General features: G+C 30.6%; 1 protein-coding gene and 1 long non-coding RNA gene across 2 annotated transcripts in view; both read right to left on the bottom strand.

Annotated features, from left to right (window-relative positions):
* Window positions 1-533: 533 nt before the first annotated feature.
* On the bottom strand, window positions 534-2,189 carry LOC132738208 (uncharacterized). Its single transcript, XR_009626831.1, has 2 exons — window positions 2,145-2,189; window positions 534-771 (listed from the first exon to the last, which is right to left on the bottom strand). It is a non-coding gene; the product is annotated as an uncharacterized LOC132738208 (long non-coding RNA).
* A 657-nt stretch (window positions 2,190-2,846) lies between these two features.
* The window catches only part of LOC132738206 (calcitonin gene-related peptide type 1 receptor-like), a 94,045-nt gene continuing 79,805 nt past the window's right edge, over window positions 2,847-17,086 (bottom strand). Inside the window, exons 9-11 of the mRNA XM_060725672.1 lie at window positions 4,301-4,367; window positions 3,563-3,645; window positions 2,847-2,964 (exon numbers count right to left, since the gene is read on the bottom strand). Of these exons, the coding sequence (XP_060581655.1) occupies window positions 2,847-2,964; window positions 3,563-3,645; window positions 4,301-4,367 (268 nt within the window). The remainder of the gene's footprint in view (window positions 2,965-3,562; window positions 3,646-4,300; window positions 4,368-17,086) is intronic.

Genomic DNA, 17,086 nt, shown 5'->3' on the forward strand with positions numbered 1-17,086 from the left:
AGAGGCAATTAAAAATGGCCTGTGAATTAGTTTTTGACACATAATACTAGATGTAAGACAAGCTTAATCATTAAAGTTTAATTTAGCACCTAAAATTCATTTTTGAAAGATGAAAATAACCATTTTTAACGAGTGTTTTTGTAGTATATACAGATGATTTCCGACGAACTCCGTGACAGTTATCACTAGAACTCCTGAACAAGTTATCATAAGAACTCCATCCTTCGTGTAACACTTCCTCCCCCGTGTTCATGATGATTACGATAGCCCTCGTCTACTAGAATTTTCCCCTTTTTACAAATGTCATGTTCGTTTAATGCAGTTCTTCAATAAATTCCATGTTTACAGGGTACACTTTTACGCAGCATTTTACACATAAAATGACTTTTCGCGAATGCCAATCACAACATCATTGTCCATCTAGTGTATGATTAATAATCCGCGTAACACAACAGCACACAATGGGTATATAAATCACTCTATCTTACAGACATTGTGTCTTTCTTTTTCAATTATTGCTGCTTTTTTGATAATTCCTAATTTCATAAATTTTAAATATACTTTGTTTCATTTTCATCAAAACGAAGTTGTCTCCCCGTTTCCCTTTTTATAGCACAATATGAGCGTTTTACTAGGAGAAGATTTGTCAACAGTGGAGTTATACCGTGACGTGATCGTTTGATTCAGACTAATTGCGGTGTTTTCCTTCTTAGAACCGAGGTCCAAAGTGTCGCGGCGTCTTCTCCAGGAGTGCTTCATTAGTCCTAAAACCTAAGAGCAGAAAACGAAATGTTTTTATGAAATGCCAAACACAGAATATAAACAAGAGGGCCATGATGGCCCTGAGGTCGCTCACCTGTATATAGCCCCCCCCGGGGCCAATTTTTACCCAAGGGCTTTTATTTGTTTATTTGAACAAACTTGGTAGATACCCATAAGAAGATGTTTCATGCTAAACATCTAAGTTCTAGCTCATTGGGTTTTTTAAAAGAAGATTTTTTAAGTTTTTACTATACACATATAGTTAAAAACAATGACACCCCTGGGGCAGGGCCAGTTTTGACCCCCGGGCTTTTTATTTGAACAAACTTTGTAGATATTTACTTAAAGATGTTTTATGCTTAATATCTAAACTCTAGCTATTTGGGTTTTTTCAAAGAAGATTTTTAAGTTTTTGCTATACACATATAAGGAAAATCAATGACCCCCGGGGCGGGCCAGTTTTGACCCCAGGGCTTTTATTTGAACAAACTTGGTAGACACCCATTAGAACATGTTTCATGCTAAATATCTTAGCTCTAGCTCGTTGGGTTCTTTAAAAGAAGATTTTTTAAGTTTTTACTATTTGCATATAGGGAAAATCAATGACCCCCTGGGGCGGGGCCAATTTTGACCCCAGGGCTTTTATTTCAACAAACTTGATAGACATTCACTAGAAGATGTTTCATGCCAAATACCTAAGCTCTAGCTCTTAAGGTTCTTTAAAAGAAGATTTTTTAAGTTTTTACTATATGCATATAGGGAAAATCAATGACCCCCTGGGGCGTGGCCAATTTTGACCCCAGGGTTTTTATTTGAACAAACTTGGTAGACATGCACTAGAAGATGTTTCATGCCAAATATCTAAGCTCTAGCTCTTACAGTTCTTTAAAAGAAGATTTTTTAAGTTTTTACTATATGCATATAGGGAAAATCTATGACCCCCTGGGGCGGGGCCAATTTTGACCCCAGGGCTTTTATTTGAACAAACTTGGTAGACACTCATTAGAAGATGTTTCATGCCAAATCTAAGCTCTAGCTCTTAGGGTTGTTTAAAAGAAGATATTTAAAGATTTTTCTTTCGGTTGCCATGGCAACCAGAGTTCTGTATGGAATTAAATTCTTTGAACAATTTTTAAAGGTGACCACCAAAGGAACATTCCTGTGAAGTTTGGATGAAATTGGCTCAGTGGTTTATGAGGAGATGTCATTTAAAGCAAAAGTTTACGGACGGACGACGGACGGACGGACGCCGGACGAAAAGCGATCACAAAAGCTCACCCTGTCACTTTGTGACAGGTGAGCTAAAAATGCAATAAAAATTAACGATATATTCTCAAATATAACTTAACATTTACGAATTTAGTAATTTAATGTGACCTTACCTCGCCATTGCAAAGGCAAAATATCAAAGCTACACACATTCCCTGAAAATAAATAAAACAATAATAATAAAACTTTTTGTTCAATGGCTTAGGTAAAATATTTTGTCGCAGAACCAATGTCCAATGACGTTGCTTCTTTGAACTATACACGCAAACGACTTTTAAATGTTTCAAACAATTATTCAAATCGTCTTAATGTTTTCCTTTTATTATAAAAAAAATATCAGAAAATTAATGTTCTTATATCAAATAACAACTTTTCGTTCATTAAAAAGAACAAGTTGCCCCACTTGAAAATTTATATGGCAATCCCCAAAAAAGCATCTAACATTTTATTTTACCTATTTATGTACTTTAACGTTTTCTTTCCCAAAAAACAATTTTCTAAATTAAAATTTAAAATTTCCATTTTTTAATCATGTTCCTTAGAAAGTAATCGTTTTAAAAAATTGCATAACTTTGAAACAAATTTGGGGTTAAACACGTTTTCTCACACATTTCACCAAAAATTCCTTTTTTTTTTTTTTTCACGAAACCCGGGGAAATTCCGGTTTCAAATAACATTTTTTTCTTGTTTGGGGGTTTTTTATTCTTTAAAAATAATTCATCTGCAAAAAAAATAATTTCAATCAAAATCCAATTTAAAGGTATTATCAAAATTTTTATTGTAATTTAAATTGGGTTTTATCTTTTGTGAATTGGTTACAAACCATAGAAAACCCTTTCATTTAGAGATCCCGGAACGACTCCCGGGGGGACCAAACGCCCCCCCAAAAACCCAAAAAAAGGGTTCAATACAAACGTGGCCTTTAAAGCTTTTCTAAAAGAACAAACACACGTCCATGAATGAATATTATTCATATGAAATTTGAGATTAAAAATGATAATGCAAACTGCCATTCCTCTGTACATTGATATTTACATGTAGTTATGTGTTTTGTTGCTTGATAATGATTATTTGTGAATAAAATATTTGAATTCGTTTGAATGGCGTTACAGAAGCGGCTAATTTCTTTTAAATCCAATATTTGTTTGTTTGTTTTGGGTTTTACGTCACATCGACACAGTATAGGTCATATCGTGACAGTCCAGCTTTACTGGTGGAGAAAGACCCCAGGTGCCCTTCCGTGCATTATTTCAGGCACGAATGGGTGCCTGAGTAGAACCACCGACGTTCCGTAAGCTAGCTGGATATCTTCCTCACACGAAAGAATCCAAAGTCCCTGTCGGGATTCGAACCCACAGAGGCATTAACCACTCGGCCACGGACACCCCTAAATCCAATATAGCAATGGGTTTGAAATCTGTAACATGCGCTAGTGTGGATATTAACAGTGTTTGAATGGTCAATTCTAAAGTCATTTAACACTTTTAGTATGGTAAAAGTACCTAATCCATGGTAATGGCAGAATACAAACCTGAAATTACTTGGTTCATTTGGATGTACTTGGAGTTGTGTGAGCAGAATTCGAAGAATATTACATAAAAAGAATATATTTGCCTGAAAGATAAATATTGTTTTTGTATATAATTATTTATAAATTGTTGTTGTTTTCTTTTACAAGATATACATGTATTCTAAAAATACGATAACTGAGAAAGAATTAAAAAAAAATAATAACAAAAATTGAATTCCTTTAAATTCCTTTAAATCCTAAGCGAAAATCTGGTTTGTTGTGTTGTTTGCTATGCCACTGCTTTGGATCTTAGCTGGTGACAAAATTAACCATTTAATGACATCAAACGTATTTGGTACAGTATAGGCACCATGTAAATGACTGATTATATAAAAGATATTTTATCTTCAATGTCTAAATATACATAAAAAAGATATTTGGGAAAATACATTTGCCAGAATTATAAACACAGTGTGCCCATACCTACAAGGATAGATAGATTGAGAACTCTTTTTTGATTCGGCGGGTGTTAATGCGTGGCCGTTCTTAGGTAGTTTGTTAGACGATTGGTCTGGTTTATTCCGAAAATGTTACAATTACTTTTTGCCGTATTATTAAAATATGACACCAAAGGCGTGTGGTATGGGTACACTAAACAATTTCATGGTTGACATTGAAAAGATAAATCTTCAAATTGAATGAATGGTGTTTATCTAAAATCGCTAAGGAAAAATTATGAACATATATAATCATACATACCATTAGGCAAAACAGATTTGGCGTATATATGATCCATTCTTTGTCACCCATGCTTTTCGCCCAGCAACTGTTATAAAACAAACAGAGAGATAAAATATGCAGTGTTAATTTCTAAAATCGCATATAATGACAAGTTGCTTATTCACTAATTTTTGTAAATACAGTTTTTTGTAGTAAAATTAGACTATATATTTTAACACCTGTCATTTTGACATAAACATATTTGTTTATTTCTTTGTTTGTCTGTCTGTCTGATGTTTATGCCGATTTCAACACAGTTTGAATACTAGACAATTAAACACATAAAACACTAAAAGAGATCAAAGTACGTTTTCTTTTCAAGCAGTGTCTATGATAATTTCGCTTAACTTTGAAACATAATTTGATACGCCAATAACTTTATTAAAAATGATAATTTGTCAAGCTAAAAATTTCAAGGCTAAAAAAGAATATTTTTATCGTTTTACTAAATCCATTGCGTATCGAATGGCATTTTATGGCAACTATGATTATAATATACAGAATAGATAAAAAGTAAATCGTAAAAAATCGAACAAGACGTAATTGGAAATTGTTTGAAACTATTCATGGACGTCCCCGAACGTTACATAAAAGTGTAAGGAAAACCATGCCAGACAAAGTGTTTATATTGAAACACTTGGTTTCGATGCAAAATAATAGTCAGTTTATATGTAACAATTGTATCATAGTTTGGGGACCTTTCTGTTGAAAATGTGTCGAGTTAAATCGTATACATATACATGCACCGTGCGTTAACTGGAGTGCAGGACTATTAGTTACCCGCACTCCAAAGCATCCCCCATTGATTGGTTTTTTTGCTGGGGTTTACTTTATTGTGACGGCAAGAAAGGGAAAGCAACAAAAAAGTCATATTTGGGATGCTGTTCATTGGTTTTCCGGGGTTTTAAATTTTTGTGACATCAGGGAAGTGTTTTTTATTTTTTGACATGAAAAACAAAAAAAAGAAAGAAATCAAAACACCCGGCAAATCTGTTTATCTGGGGGGCCCCACGCCCTCGTATAAATCAGATAGCCTCGTGTTTCGATGCTCTTTCTATTACTAACTTGACCGTGCAAATTATTCCAAACTCCGTCATCTTGAATTATACTCAATTAAGGGGACATTATCGACTTAATTCATTTTAACACTTAAATATTTTGCAACGAAATTGGATTACATTCTAGTTGTTTTATGCTAACCGATGGAATAATGTTTTATTTATGATTTCGCCATTAAATCATAAGGATTGAATACTTTGATAATGAAAAATAAACAACAAGAAACGTTTACATTTAATAAAAATATACTTAGTAATTATTTTTTTCACTTTCACATGTTAATTTTCCCCCGCTATATGGTGAAAAAATTTTAAATAAAAAATGACATTAATTTCTATCCCAAATGGGTGGTGTGGTATTTTTCACTTTGAATGGATTGCTTGACAGTAAAATGCTGATCGATTTTTCTCTCTCAAATAACAATGATCCTTTTACGACTTTATGACATGCTGATTACCTTCTTAAAAAGATGTTTGATAATTGTAAAGTTTTTTAAAAAACAAAATTTTGTAGGAAAAAAATTTTCTCCAAAAGGTTTTTTTTATTGGAAATAGAGTTTTTAAAAAAAATGTGGCATTTTATTTTAAACAATAAAATGCACAATGATACACCCCCAAAACGTTAAAACAGATTAATAAAAACATACATAAAAACACATGAAATAAAAATTTAAGGAGTGGTGGTAGCCACTAGAGAAAATGTGATATTTTTATACCAAAGATGAAAATAAATCATTTTAAAATTTTTGAACAAAATTTAATTTCCCGTTTTAAATTTTAAAAACATTTTACTCTTTTTTGACATTTCCCCAAATTTAAAAAAAAACTGGCCCCCCTTTTAAAATTTTGTGTCCCTTTGAACTTTTAGAGGAAAAGAAGGTCCGATAAGAAAACCAGTGGAAAAAAAACGGAAAAATACATGTTAAAGTTTTTTTTTGCAGAACAAAAATTGGGGTTTAAGTGAAAAAAAACAGAAAAAGAAAAACGCCCCAAATTTAAAACACAACATTTTCTTTAATATTTTAATTTTAAAAAGTTTTTATAATAAATTTTTTCCCTAATTTTTCAAAATTTTCCCTTTAAAAAATTGGCCAAAAACTAAGGGAAACCCCAAAAAACAAAGTCGAATTTTTTATAATTATATCATGTACAATTTTAAAAAATATTCATAATGGTGGTTTTTTTTGTTAAAGGGAAAATTTAAAAAAAGGGGGGTAAAACCCTTTTGAAAAATTAAGGGAAAAATTTTGCTTTAAACAAAATTTCAACCCTTGGGAAAAAATAAACCACTGGGAAAAATCTTTTTTTGATTCAAAACACTTAAAATAAAAGTCTTAAAAGCTAAATTTTCCCCAACCAAGGTGGGGAAAATGAAGTAAAAAATATCAAATTAAAAATCATTTGCTTTTTAACATTAAGAATATTAAATGTACTCTTAAATAGACTATAAACGAAATGTTTTGAAAATCACCAATAGTACAAAGACACAATCGAGAGCAGGGTAACCCCTTATGTAAGGCAATGATTAAGGAGTTTCAGCTGTTTCGTATCAAACCAAAAACAAACAAAAACACATAAAAACAATAAAATTAATAACTTCAACAAAAACAAAAAAAAAAACAGCCCCGAAAAAAAACAACAACAAATATAAAAAAAAAAAACAAAAAAAAAAACACACAATGCAATATAGGTCAAACATGTAAGTTCAGTTCATTACAGTAAAACATCTTGTCCATCAAATGTCCGACACTTTTTCAGTATCAATTAATACAGTTTCGATGCTTTATGGAAATCTTTTGCGTGACACATTTTCGCATACTTATTAGACTATCACAGTATATCCATGAGAAACATATAATTTTAGTCATCTGTTACACGTCTATTAGAACATCACTTTGAGCAAGCCAAACCCAAATTTTTGTAAAAAGGGGCCCCATATCCAAAAGATTATCCCTTTTGGGTTGAAATTTTTTAAATTTTGGAAAAACCGTTAAAAAAAACGGGGCCCCCGAAAAAAAAAAATGTTTTAAAGTTTTTTGCTAGCACAAAGGGTTTTTCCCTTTATTCTATTAAAAAACACCCGTTGTGAAAGGGAGGCCCTTTTCTTTTTTTATAAAAGGTCAAACCTTTTTTTAAAAATAAGAAAATGTCAGTTTAAAAAAAAATTTACAAAACAAGTCCCCATCACTATGGAAACAATAAGATTTTTGAAAAAAAAAAGAAGATTCAAAAAGATATAATCAATTTTTTCCCTTAAATTATTTTGTTTTATGTACTTTAAAAGGGACTTCCGGTTTCTTCCTCTATTAAATGAAAACTATTGGACGAAAGAATAAATATAATATTATTTATAAAATCAGATCCCCTCCCCCGCAAAAACAAAAACAAAAAAAAAAAAACAAAAAAAAAAAAACAACAAAAAATCTCATAACAAAAACACTCCAATGAGTATCTAAATCATTGTTTATAAAACCTACTACGAATTTTTTTCACAAAACTTTGAGAATTAATTCCGGAACGCTACGGATATATTATGGAAAGACTTTAGAGCTTATAAAATATCTTTATACTCTTTTGTTTTAAAGGCACATTATGCGTCAGAAATGCTATCCTTTTTATTTCTCAAAAGTTTAAATATTTGGTGTCTTGTTACGATTTGGTCCACAAAAAATATACTTATTTACCGGTCCATATAAATGAACTAAATCTTTGCATTCTTTTGCTTTGCTGGCAATCGGTATAATTATAATGAATTAGTATTTTGTATGGAAGTCAAAATACTATTTGTTTACATTTCGCTACCTTTACGACACATTACTGCACATTCAGCACTTCTTTCTTCAGCTGTTAAATATCTTACATGTTCTTAATCCATTATTAAAACGTTATTAAACATGTGCTTTACATTTCTAAAGAATTTAATAAAAAAGGATTTCTGAGGCATAATGTGCCTTTAAAAGAAAGTAATTTCAATAAAAGTAAAAAAATGTATAGAAAATGAGAAGCGTCAATTCCGTTTTATCTTAGGATTCAATTAATGTTCTGTCACTATTTTTGTAATGAAAAAATCGCCCTGTGTGTGTGCGGGTGTGTGTTTTTGTTTAAAAAATAAACAATAATGGGATACCAAACTGAACGGCCAGCAAAGGCAAATTGCTTGTCGTTTTATAATTATGCTGAATATAAAAAGTTGGAGCACATATTACCACTGGGCTGCAAGTCTAGGAAATAATTATTTTCTATAGTTTATCATAGTTTACAGATGACTATCATACAAATATTGACATTGAAATATAACGGAACATGACAATTTGCCTTGTTGCAGGATGTTTAAATATTCTGATAAACTTTAAATAAAAGTGGCGCATTAATTTACTTGAATTATAAATTGCTATCTTGCGTTTCTTTTATTTTAGGAGAAAATATAATTAATAAGAGATAACGTGTTTTCGGAGAGCCTGTTCTGTTGGTTGATTTCGTTCTGGCGTTTTCCATACCATATTATTTATTCGGTAATGATGAATAATTGGCAACTTATTCCTTATATCTGTATTTGAGGACGTTAGATATACTCTTATCATTTCGACATATGTTCTGTATGAACGTATATTTTGTCGAATTAGCGATGCCATAACTCTTTAAAAATTGAGATAGCATTTACATAAAGGCATGAAAGGAAATTTAAATATTAAACATTTTCAATTCAATGTTGCATTTTGTAAAATCTGGTTAATGGGCATGCCACAAATATTGCCTTCGTTTTAAAGTGCACTTTAATTGCCAAACAATGTAATGATATTTGAGATCTTAATGGTTTAAATGGATAACTTTTAACAGTAATTTCAAGCTCAATTATAAAAGTTACAAACAATTGCACCTTGTTTGTCTAGCAATCGTTAAATAGTATTAAAATCTGGCAACTATAATGAACATTTATCAAACACTCCGTTTCATCTACATTACCCAATAAAAAAAACCTTAAGATTGTTTCACATACATGCTAGTATGCTATTATCGATTCTTTGTTCTTTAAAAAACGCATTTTGTCTAGTTTATGCGTCCTCATCCTTTTGCGTATTGAATAAATCCACAAGCGAAACCCCTGGTGCATAGCAACACGTGCTGATCAACATTCCTGTAAAGTTTCACGACTCTAGGTTAAATACTTATTGTGCTATGTGCGACACAAATTAAAAATTACACATTTTTACTTAGTGAAGGGCAATGTCCACAAGCAAAACACCAGGTGCACAACTTCACATGCTGATCAACATTCCTGTAAAGTTTCACGACTCTAAGTCAAATAGTTTTTAGCGATATGCTACACATCATAAGAACGGACGCACGGCCGGCCGGACAAAGGTAAATCTAAATCCACCTTCTGTGTTGGGGCACAATAAAACGGTTTTTATACACGTTACAAATAAAAATGTGTATGAACACTTTTTAAGGATTTCTGATACCACCATATTATTTTCAAATGTCAAATTCCCATGAAAGTGGTGCTAGGGGGCAAAGACAGTAACTTACATTAAGCATGGTCAGACTTAATAAAATCGAGCCTTTAGTATTTCAATTTTGACCATAATGGGTGATGTTCAATGTTTTCCTTCACAACTTAGAGTTACATGTATTATATTTTGACAAATTTAAAAAAAATTCTCATTGAAAAATAATCAAGTTAAAGAAACATTCATTTTATTTTGTCGGTGAAAATATATCAAATGTGCTCAATAGCCGTTTCAGTATTATGTGGATATAAATCAGATAATTGTGCTGCCGTGAATGAGTTACAAATATATCTTCTGCAGCAATATAACATCTTATTCACAATGTAATAAACTCAAATTATAGACAAATGAATGTTTTTTTTTCTGAAATTAAGTTTTGTTATAGTACTTTTTATCACGCTGGTTGAATTAAATTACGGGAAAAACAAAATGCAAACATATGAAAATATCAGCAATCATGTTTAAATGCATTGTGATTCTCAAATACAAATTTTACAATAATTATTTTACAAATAATTTTTTTTTATCTCTCAGAGATAATTTGAAATACATCATTGTAACCTAATGATGCTTGTCTTTCAAAATAATAAATTCCATATACATATACATTCCAGAAAAAAAATATAACTGAGTATGGAAATATTATTTTGAAAATATCAGGAAGTTTGCCTTTCTCACAAGGGTTACCAAAAAAAACAGCTGTAAGAAGCTTGACATTTTGCAGCTTTGGAAAAAAAAGAAACATAATTCTACATGCCAGCTAAGTTTTCCAGCATGAAATCTGAACAACAGAGAAAATATACATTTGCATGCATAGTCTTACAGCTTCATTATCTTTTTTGTAATTACATGTATAAAGAATTTTTATCAAAGATAAAACCATCTGCGCTTAATCTGTCATGTAACATCTGACATTAATTTTATAATGGTGAATAATGGATGATACATGTCATTTGTGTGGTTTCATCAACAATTGTAAGCCATCCCTTTATTCAAAATGCATTTAAAATTTCTTAGTTTTATGGCAAGCTATGGATTGTTTGGCGCCGATGAAATGATTGCATAAGGGATATGACTGTATGTTCTTTTTTATTGATCCGATTAAAATTCATCTCATCTGTTATGATCTTGCTGTTATTGCAAAATAAGGATATGATTTTTTTTAAGATTTGAATTAAATGATATTTCAAAATAAAAGAACATAAGTATCATTTTAAATCATTGAAACTGAAAACAAAATAAACATAAAATGTGTACTTTGATAGTGTGACATTTGTGTCCACACAATTTTTATTCAATAGGGAATTAAAAATGCTTAGTTATTTATTTTCAAGAAGAATTTTAATTGATATTCTGATAAACTCTAATATTACGTTATTAAAATAAAGTTACGAAAGGAAGCAGAGCATTTTTCAAAACTTGTTTATTTTAAATATCCACCTTAAGAGATAATAATAATAAGAATAGTTATGCCGGTCTTCCATGCAAACTGATTCATGATAAACACTCCTTTGAAGTGTTTATCTGGTACAGCTTTTTTGAAGTTGATACATCTACTATCTAAAATATTTTTTTCTGACAAGGGCCATATTGCGCTAACTTGTAATGTTATGTAGAGAAATGAAATATTAGGTTATGTGCCATTAAAAAGAATAACAAAAAACAAGAAATTGCTAATTTACGATACGACGCAAATTCTATCTACCGATTACTTTTTATCGTAAAGTTTTTGAATGATCACATACCTTTCTGATTCAGACTTATTTAAATCAGATTATTAAGTCTTATTACATCTTTCGATGTGTTCATTTAACTGAGGTCGGTTGGTTGCATTTAATTCAAACAAAAAAGCTCCAAGGTCTTTTCTTTTGAATACGAACTTTTCCGTTAGTTGAACATACAGGCATAAGTGGGGCAGTAGGTAGCTTTGAATAAAATACTCAAACCTCGAACAATTCAATATTATAATATAAAACTCGTATTAATATAAATTATTATAATGACATGACTTGTATTTGAGTTGATATTATTTTTCATTATTATTAATATAAAACTTGAGATGAAATTGCTTATAACTGGACATGAAAATGTCAAAGAAATTTTCTAATTCAACCGAAAGACAATCAAAAATGTATAAATGACAAAATGTTACATTCTTTTTAATGTCAAATGAAAATTGTTTCGAAATTGTTATTTTTATGTTTCTATGTTGGCATAATTGCTAAGAATTTGCCTGCGGTTTCATTGTCCGCTTTTCAAAACAGGTCTTTTCAGTTCTATTTTCATTTGTGTACTTGTTCTGTTTACCGAACTATGAGCACTAATAATGCTTATACAAATATAATCGATATAAATGGCTCCTTTATTGTCAGATAACTGGATAAAATCCCTATTATTGATATATCAGAAGGCATGTGTGAATGACATATCTTAATTGATTTTGAAAAGGAGATTTATTGTGTAAATTAAGAGCTGTCATCAGAATTCTTGCATTTGTATTGTTATGATATATTAAGCTGACATAGAATTCTAATTTTGTACTTTATTACATTGACATCAAAAGAAAATTATGTAGCGTCGAAGTTTATAGAACATGAGTAAATGGTTGGTAATTTTATGTATTTGATTATCATACCTTGTATTTATATTGACATATTTTTGGGTTTATTTTCTATTTTTTATTTTAGTATATAATTATTCCCATAATTTGCAATTTCCGTTAAATATTTCATAACTAAGGAACATTCCACTATTTTCTGAAAAATTCTAGTCGGGCCAAGATTGAATCAATACTTTAAATAAAGCGGCGATATATATATATTTTTAATATCTCGACTGAAGCCTTTATCTCATATCATTGGTTTCTGATGCTTGCTTATTAAAGGATCGCCATTGCTTGACATTGGTCATATTGCGTAAAACGCAATTTATCAGGGAGCTAATATACGACTCCATGTATATGTTGTACGAATTAAGATAATTGACCCGATATGTTTACAATGGTTTTTCGAATAATGAACAAGGAAATAGCCAGGTTTCAGTTGCTCTATTGCTCAATTTTCAATCACAAATGAGAAATTCTAAGCTTATTTTGATCTTGTTTTAATTTTACAATATCTATCAATATTTTGTCATGAATTATGCGATTGTGATGGGTATAAGATAAAAAAAAAAACACGACAATTTCAAATTAGAAACCATACACCAGGTGTATACTCTCTTTCAATATCAGCTTCTTACGTTTACAAAAGAGTTATCAATCGCCGCTATCAATTAAATATCAAACATTAATCGGATTCAAATTTAATCAAAAGATTAGATCAATTAACAAAATGGCTTCTCGCAACTTATAGCAGACATCAATGAGAAAAAAAGTTTCATTTCTCACAATTTATAGCAGATATCAATGCATTATTTAGTTGCATTTACAATGATTTTGTGTGCGTTACACCAACGTTTCTAACAATTATGATACTTAAATATTTCAATGTGATCAATTGAACATTAATCATTTGCTAAAATTACGAATAATAAGTTGAATGTATTTACAAATAACAGTGTAATAAAACGTTATAAATTAGGAAATAACTCGTTTATAAATTCAAATCACACAGTCGAGCTGTGTTTATGTTGACCGCCATTTCATTCCTGTTTGAGGTAGAAACGTTTCTTATTGCACATAATTACAATGAAATGCTAGCCCAAGAAAGAGGAAATGACCACAGAAGATACTCCAGAAAGATCATAAACATTTTTCATAGGTTCACTTGTCTACTTCATTAGCTCTGTTTTATCCGTTTGGCTTCGGACAACGATCTTTATTGATTATAAAATTGTACTCATCATCAAAACCTATTTTCTTGTTAGATTGATGGTGAGGTATCAGTGTCAATATGCCTATGTGGTGAATGAAAGGTCCGTATTGTCGCGCTGATAAGTTTCTTTGATCTTAATTTAGACATGTCATCTTTAAACTGGCATTAGTATAGTTGTGATATACAAGGCTGACATAGATATGAGCTTTTCCATGTCATTGATGCGGCATGGCTCAATGAACGTTATTATAATAACAAAAGACAAAGGAAGCGGTTGACTGCAAGATATATCAAGTGTTATCCTATTTTACATCATTATTCGTTGACTTTACTCTCTTTTATAGTACCATTCATTGACGTTAAACGCTATGATAGTTATTAAATAAAAATCTATTTTATGTTGTTATTCATATAGCAAATTTTAATTTATATTATCATTCATCGGCAATAGATGCTTTGATATGAAAACATAATTTGTATAATCATTCATTGACGTTGGACGTTATAATTGGTAATAACGTCACATGTTTCATATGTATATTCATAAATTCGTGTATTTGATTGGTTCGTGCGTATGGACCAAAGGGAAAACAATTTGATAGATACATTTTACGTTGTTAATAACCCCCACCCCCGCAGATAATTTATGAACTTGAAATAGTTTTAACAACAAAATAGACGTAGTAACGACAAGAACATATCTAGAAAGACATTTTCAGGCTTGTATGAAATTATTCGTTACTCAGAGAAGTCTTCAAATTTTTCAAATTCGCTCTTAACAGCACGTCGATTCTACGTCTGTTTTATCCAGCTGACAAGTGAAACACATGTAACATTGAACAGGTTGATTATTGTACGATTGATAAACCCTTTGTATGCCGGGAAAATTGTCGTCTGCTAAAATGCCGGCATTTCAGATTATTCAATTTTAAAAATCCAATTGTCTCGAAAAAACAAAAACAATGATATAAAGGTGAACGTCAAACAACTTCAATTAGTACCAGAGATGAAGTCGATGCTCTCGGCATCTGGTCTGGTACTAAGTTGCTTGGGTACATCTTTCTTACCAAATATGGTCACGATTCGTTGTTTGTAAATTGTTTGTTTGATTGCCTATGTTTGTAGTTAACTGTCACTATTTAGATAGTATGTGTTTACTGAGAAAAAAGTCCTATTGTTTGATCTCGTTCTGTTAGAGGTATGATAGTTATACAAATGTCATCATTCAATGGAAATTAGATAAAAAATCTCATGAAAACTAAACATAAAATAAACAAGAACAATTTAACGACAAACAAACAAAAGCAATTTGATAACCGAACTAAACTAAACCTAACCAAACTGAAGGAAGAAGGGAAATCTTCTCTGACTAGACAATGTAGTTAGGAAGATTACTTTGCGTTATTTCTAATTGTGAATTTAAGCTTTTTGTAATTATGAATTTATCTCTTGTGGTCTTATGGAAATATTTCTTTATATATTTTTATCTCAACAGCGGTTTCAAAGGGAAAACATCTTATATAATTTATATCCTTTATTAATTCTACTGGTTCTTATATATAGTAAGTGTATTTGTTTAATATATTTCAATAATTTGAAAGAAAAATCTTTACGATGTCATGATATAGTCTTATTGACAACAAAAATTGAACGGGAAATTGTAAGTAAATAAATGTATACATAAATTATATTCATGTTGTGGTTAATAACAAAATGTGGGAATAATTTTGAATATAGGAAAGTTAGCTGAACATATTTTAACATAGGATAATGCATACAACCACAGTGCAATATTTTCGATTCAAACACTAGCTAATTAGCTAATGTCTAAAAAGCTTATTCAAACCAAAGCCGAATGAGTTAAAAATAATAACAAAAGATTAAGAATATTCAATGTACTCCTAAATACACTATAAACGAAATGTTTTAAAAATCACCAAAAGCACAAAAGACACAATTGAGAGCAGCCCTTGTACCAGCCCTTGTACAGGGAATGATACAGGAGTTACAGCTGTTTCGTATCAAACCAAAAACAACCAAAAACGCAAAAAAAAAAACAACCCAACAACAACAAAAAAACCAAACACTACCCAAAATAAAACCAACAAACATAAAAAAACAAACAAAAAACTATGTAATATAGGTCAAACATATCAGTGCATTACAGTAAACACCTTGTCCATCAAATGTCCGACACTTTTTCAGTATCATTAATACAGTTCAGTGCTTTATTGAAATCTTGCGTGACACATTTTCTCATACTATTAGACTAGTACAGTATACCACGAGGAACATATAATTTTAGTCATCTTTTACACGTCTGTTAGAACATCACTTTGACAACGCAGCAAATTATTCTTATTGCTTTGCGTAAAGGAACACCCATATCAATGATATATCATTTTGCTTGATTATAAATCTGACAACCGTTAAAAACCGTTAGATAAAAAAAACGTAATGTATTGCTAGCATAGGTATGTCATTTATTCTATAAGAAACAGCTGTTGTGAAAACAGGCAATTGCTTGTATAAAGACCAACCTTTTTATAAGATGTCAATGAAAACATTCAAGGCAGAGTCTGAATCATCAAAATTACAAAATAATAAACCAAAACAAGAAACCTCATCAAACAAAAACACCACATATGAGTATCTTAACAATTGTTTACTAAACCTGCTACGAATTTTTACACGAAACTTCTGGAGAATTGACTACGGAATGCTACGGTTCTTTTATGGAAAGAGTTCGGAAACTATAAAATATATTCATACCCTTTCGTGTTTCAGAAATCAATTTAAAGAACAGTAAAAGGTATAGAAAATGACAAGCGTCATTTCGGTTTTATTTCAAGTTTAAAATATTGTTCTGTATCTATTTTTGTAATGAAACAAGTGCTTTGTGTGTGTGCGGGTGTGTGTTTTTGTTTAAAAAAGTAAACAATAATGGGACTTTAATGATTCAAAAAACCAAACTGAACGGCCGGCAAAGGCAAAATTGCTTGTCGTTTTATAATTATGTTTTAAAAGCTTGAAAACATATAACCACTGGGCTGCAAGTCTAGGAAATAATTGTTTTCTATAGCTTATCATAGTTAACAGATTTCTATCATACAAATATTTTCATTGAAATATTACGGAACATGACAATGTGCCTTGTTGCAGGATGTTTAAATATTCTGATAAACTTTAAATCGAACGGCGCATTAATTTGCTAGAATGATAAATAGCTATCTTTCGTTTTATTTACTTTAGAAGTACAATATAATTAGTAAGAGATAACGGGTTTTCGGAGAGCCTGTTCAGTTGGTTCATTTCGTTCGGTTATTCATACAGAAGAAATATAACTTTAACATTTGCTAAAAACGATATATTCAAAGTTGA

Source organism: Ruditapes philippinarum, unplaced genomic scaffold (assembly GCF_026571515.1).
Source record: "Ruditapes philippinarum isolate M1 unplaced genomic scaffold, ASM2657151v2 ctg4281_1_1_1_1, whole genome shotgun sequence".
Classification (NCBI taxonomy): domain Eukaryota; kingdom Metazoa; phylum Mollusca; class Bivalvia; order Venerida; family Veneridae; genus Ruditapes; species Ruditapes philippinarum.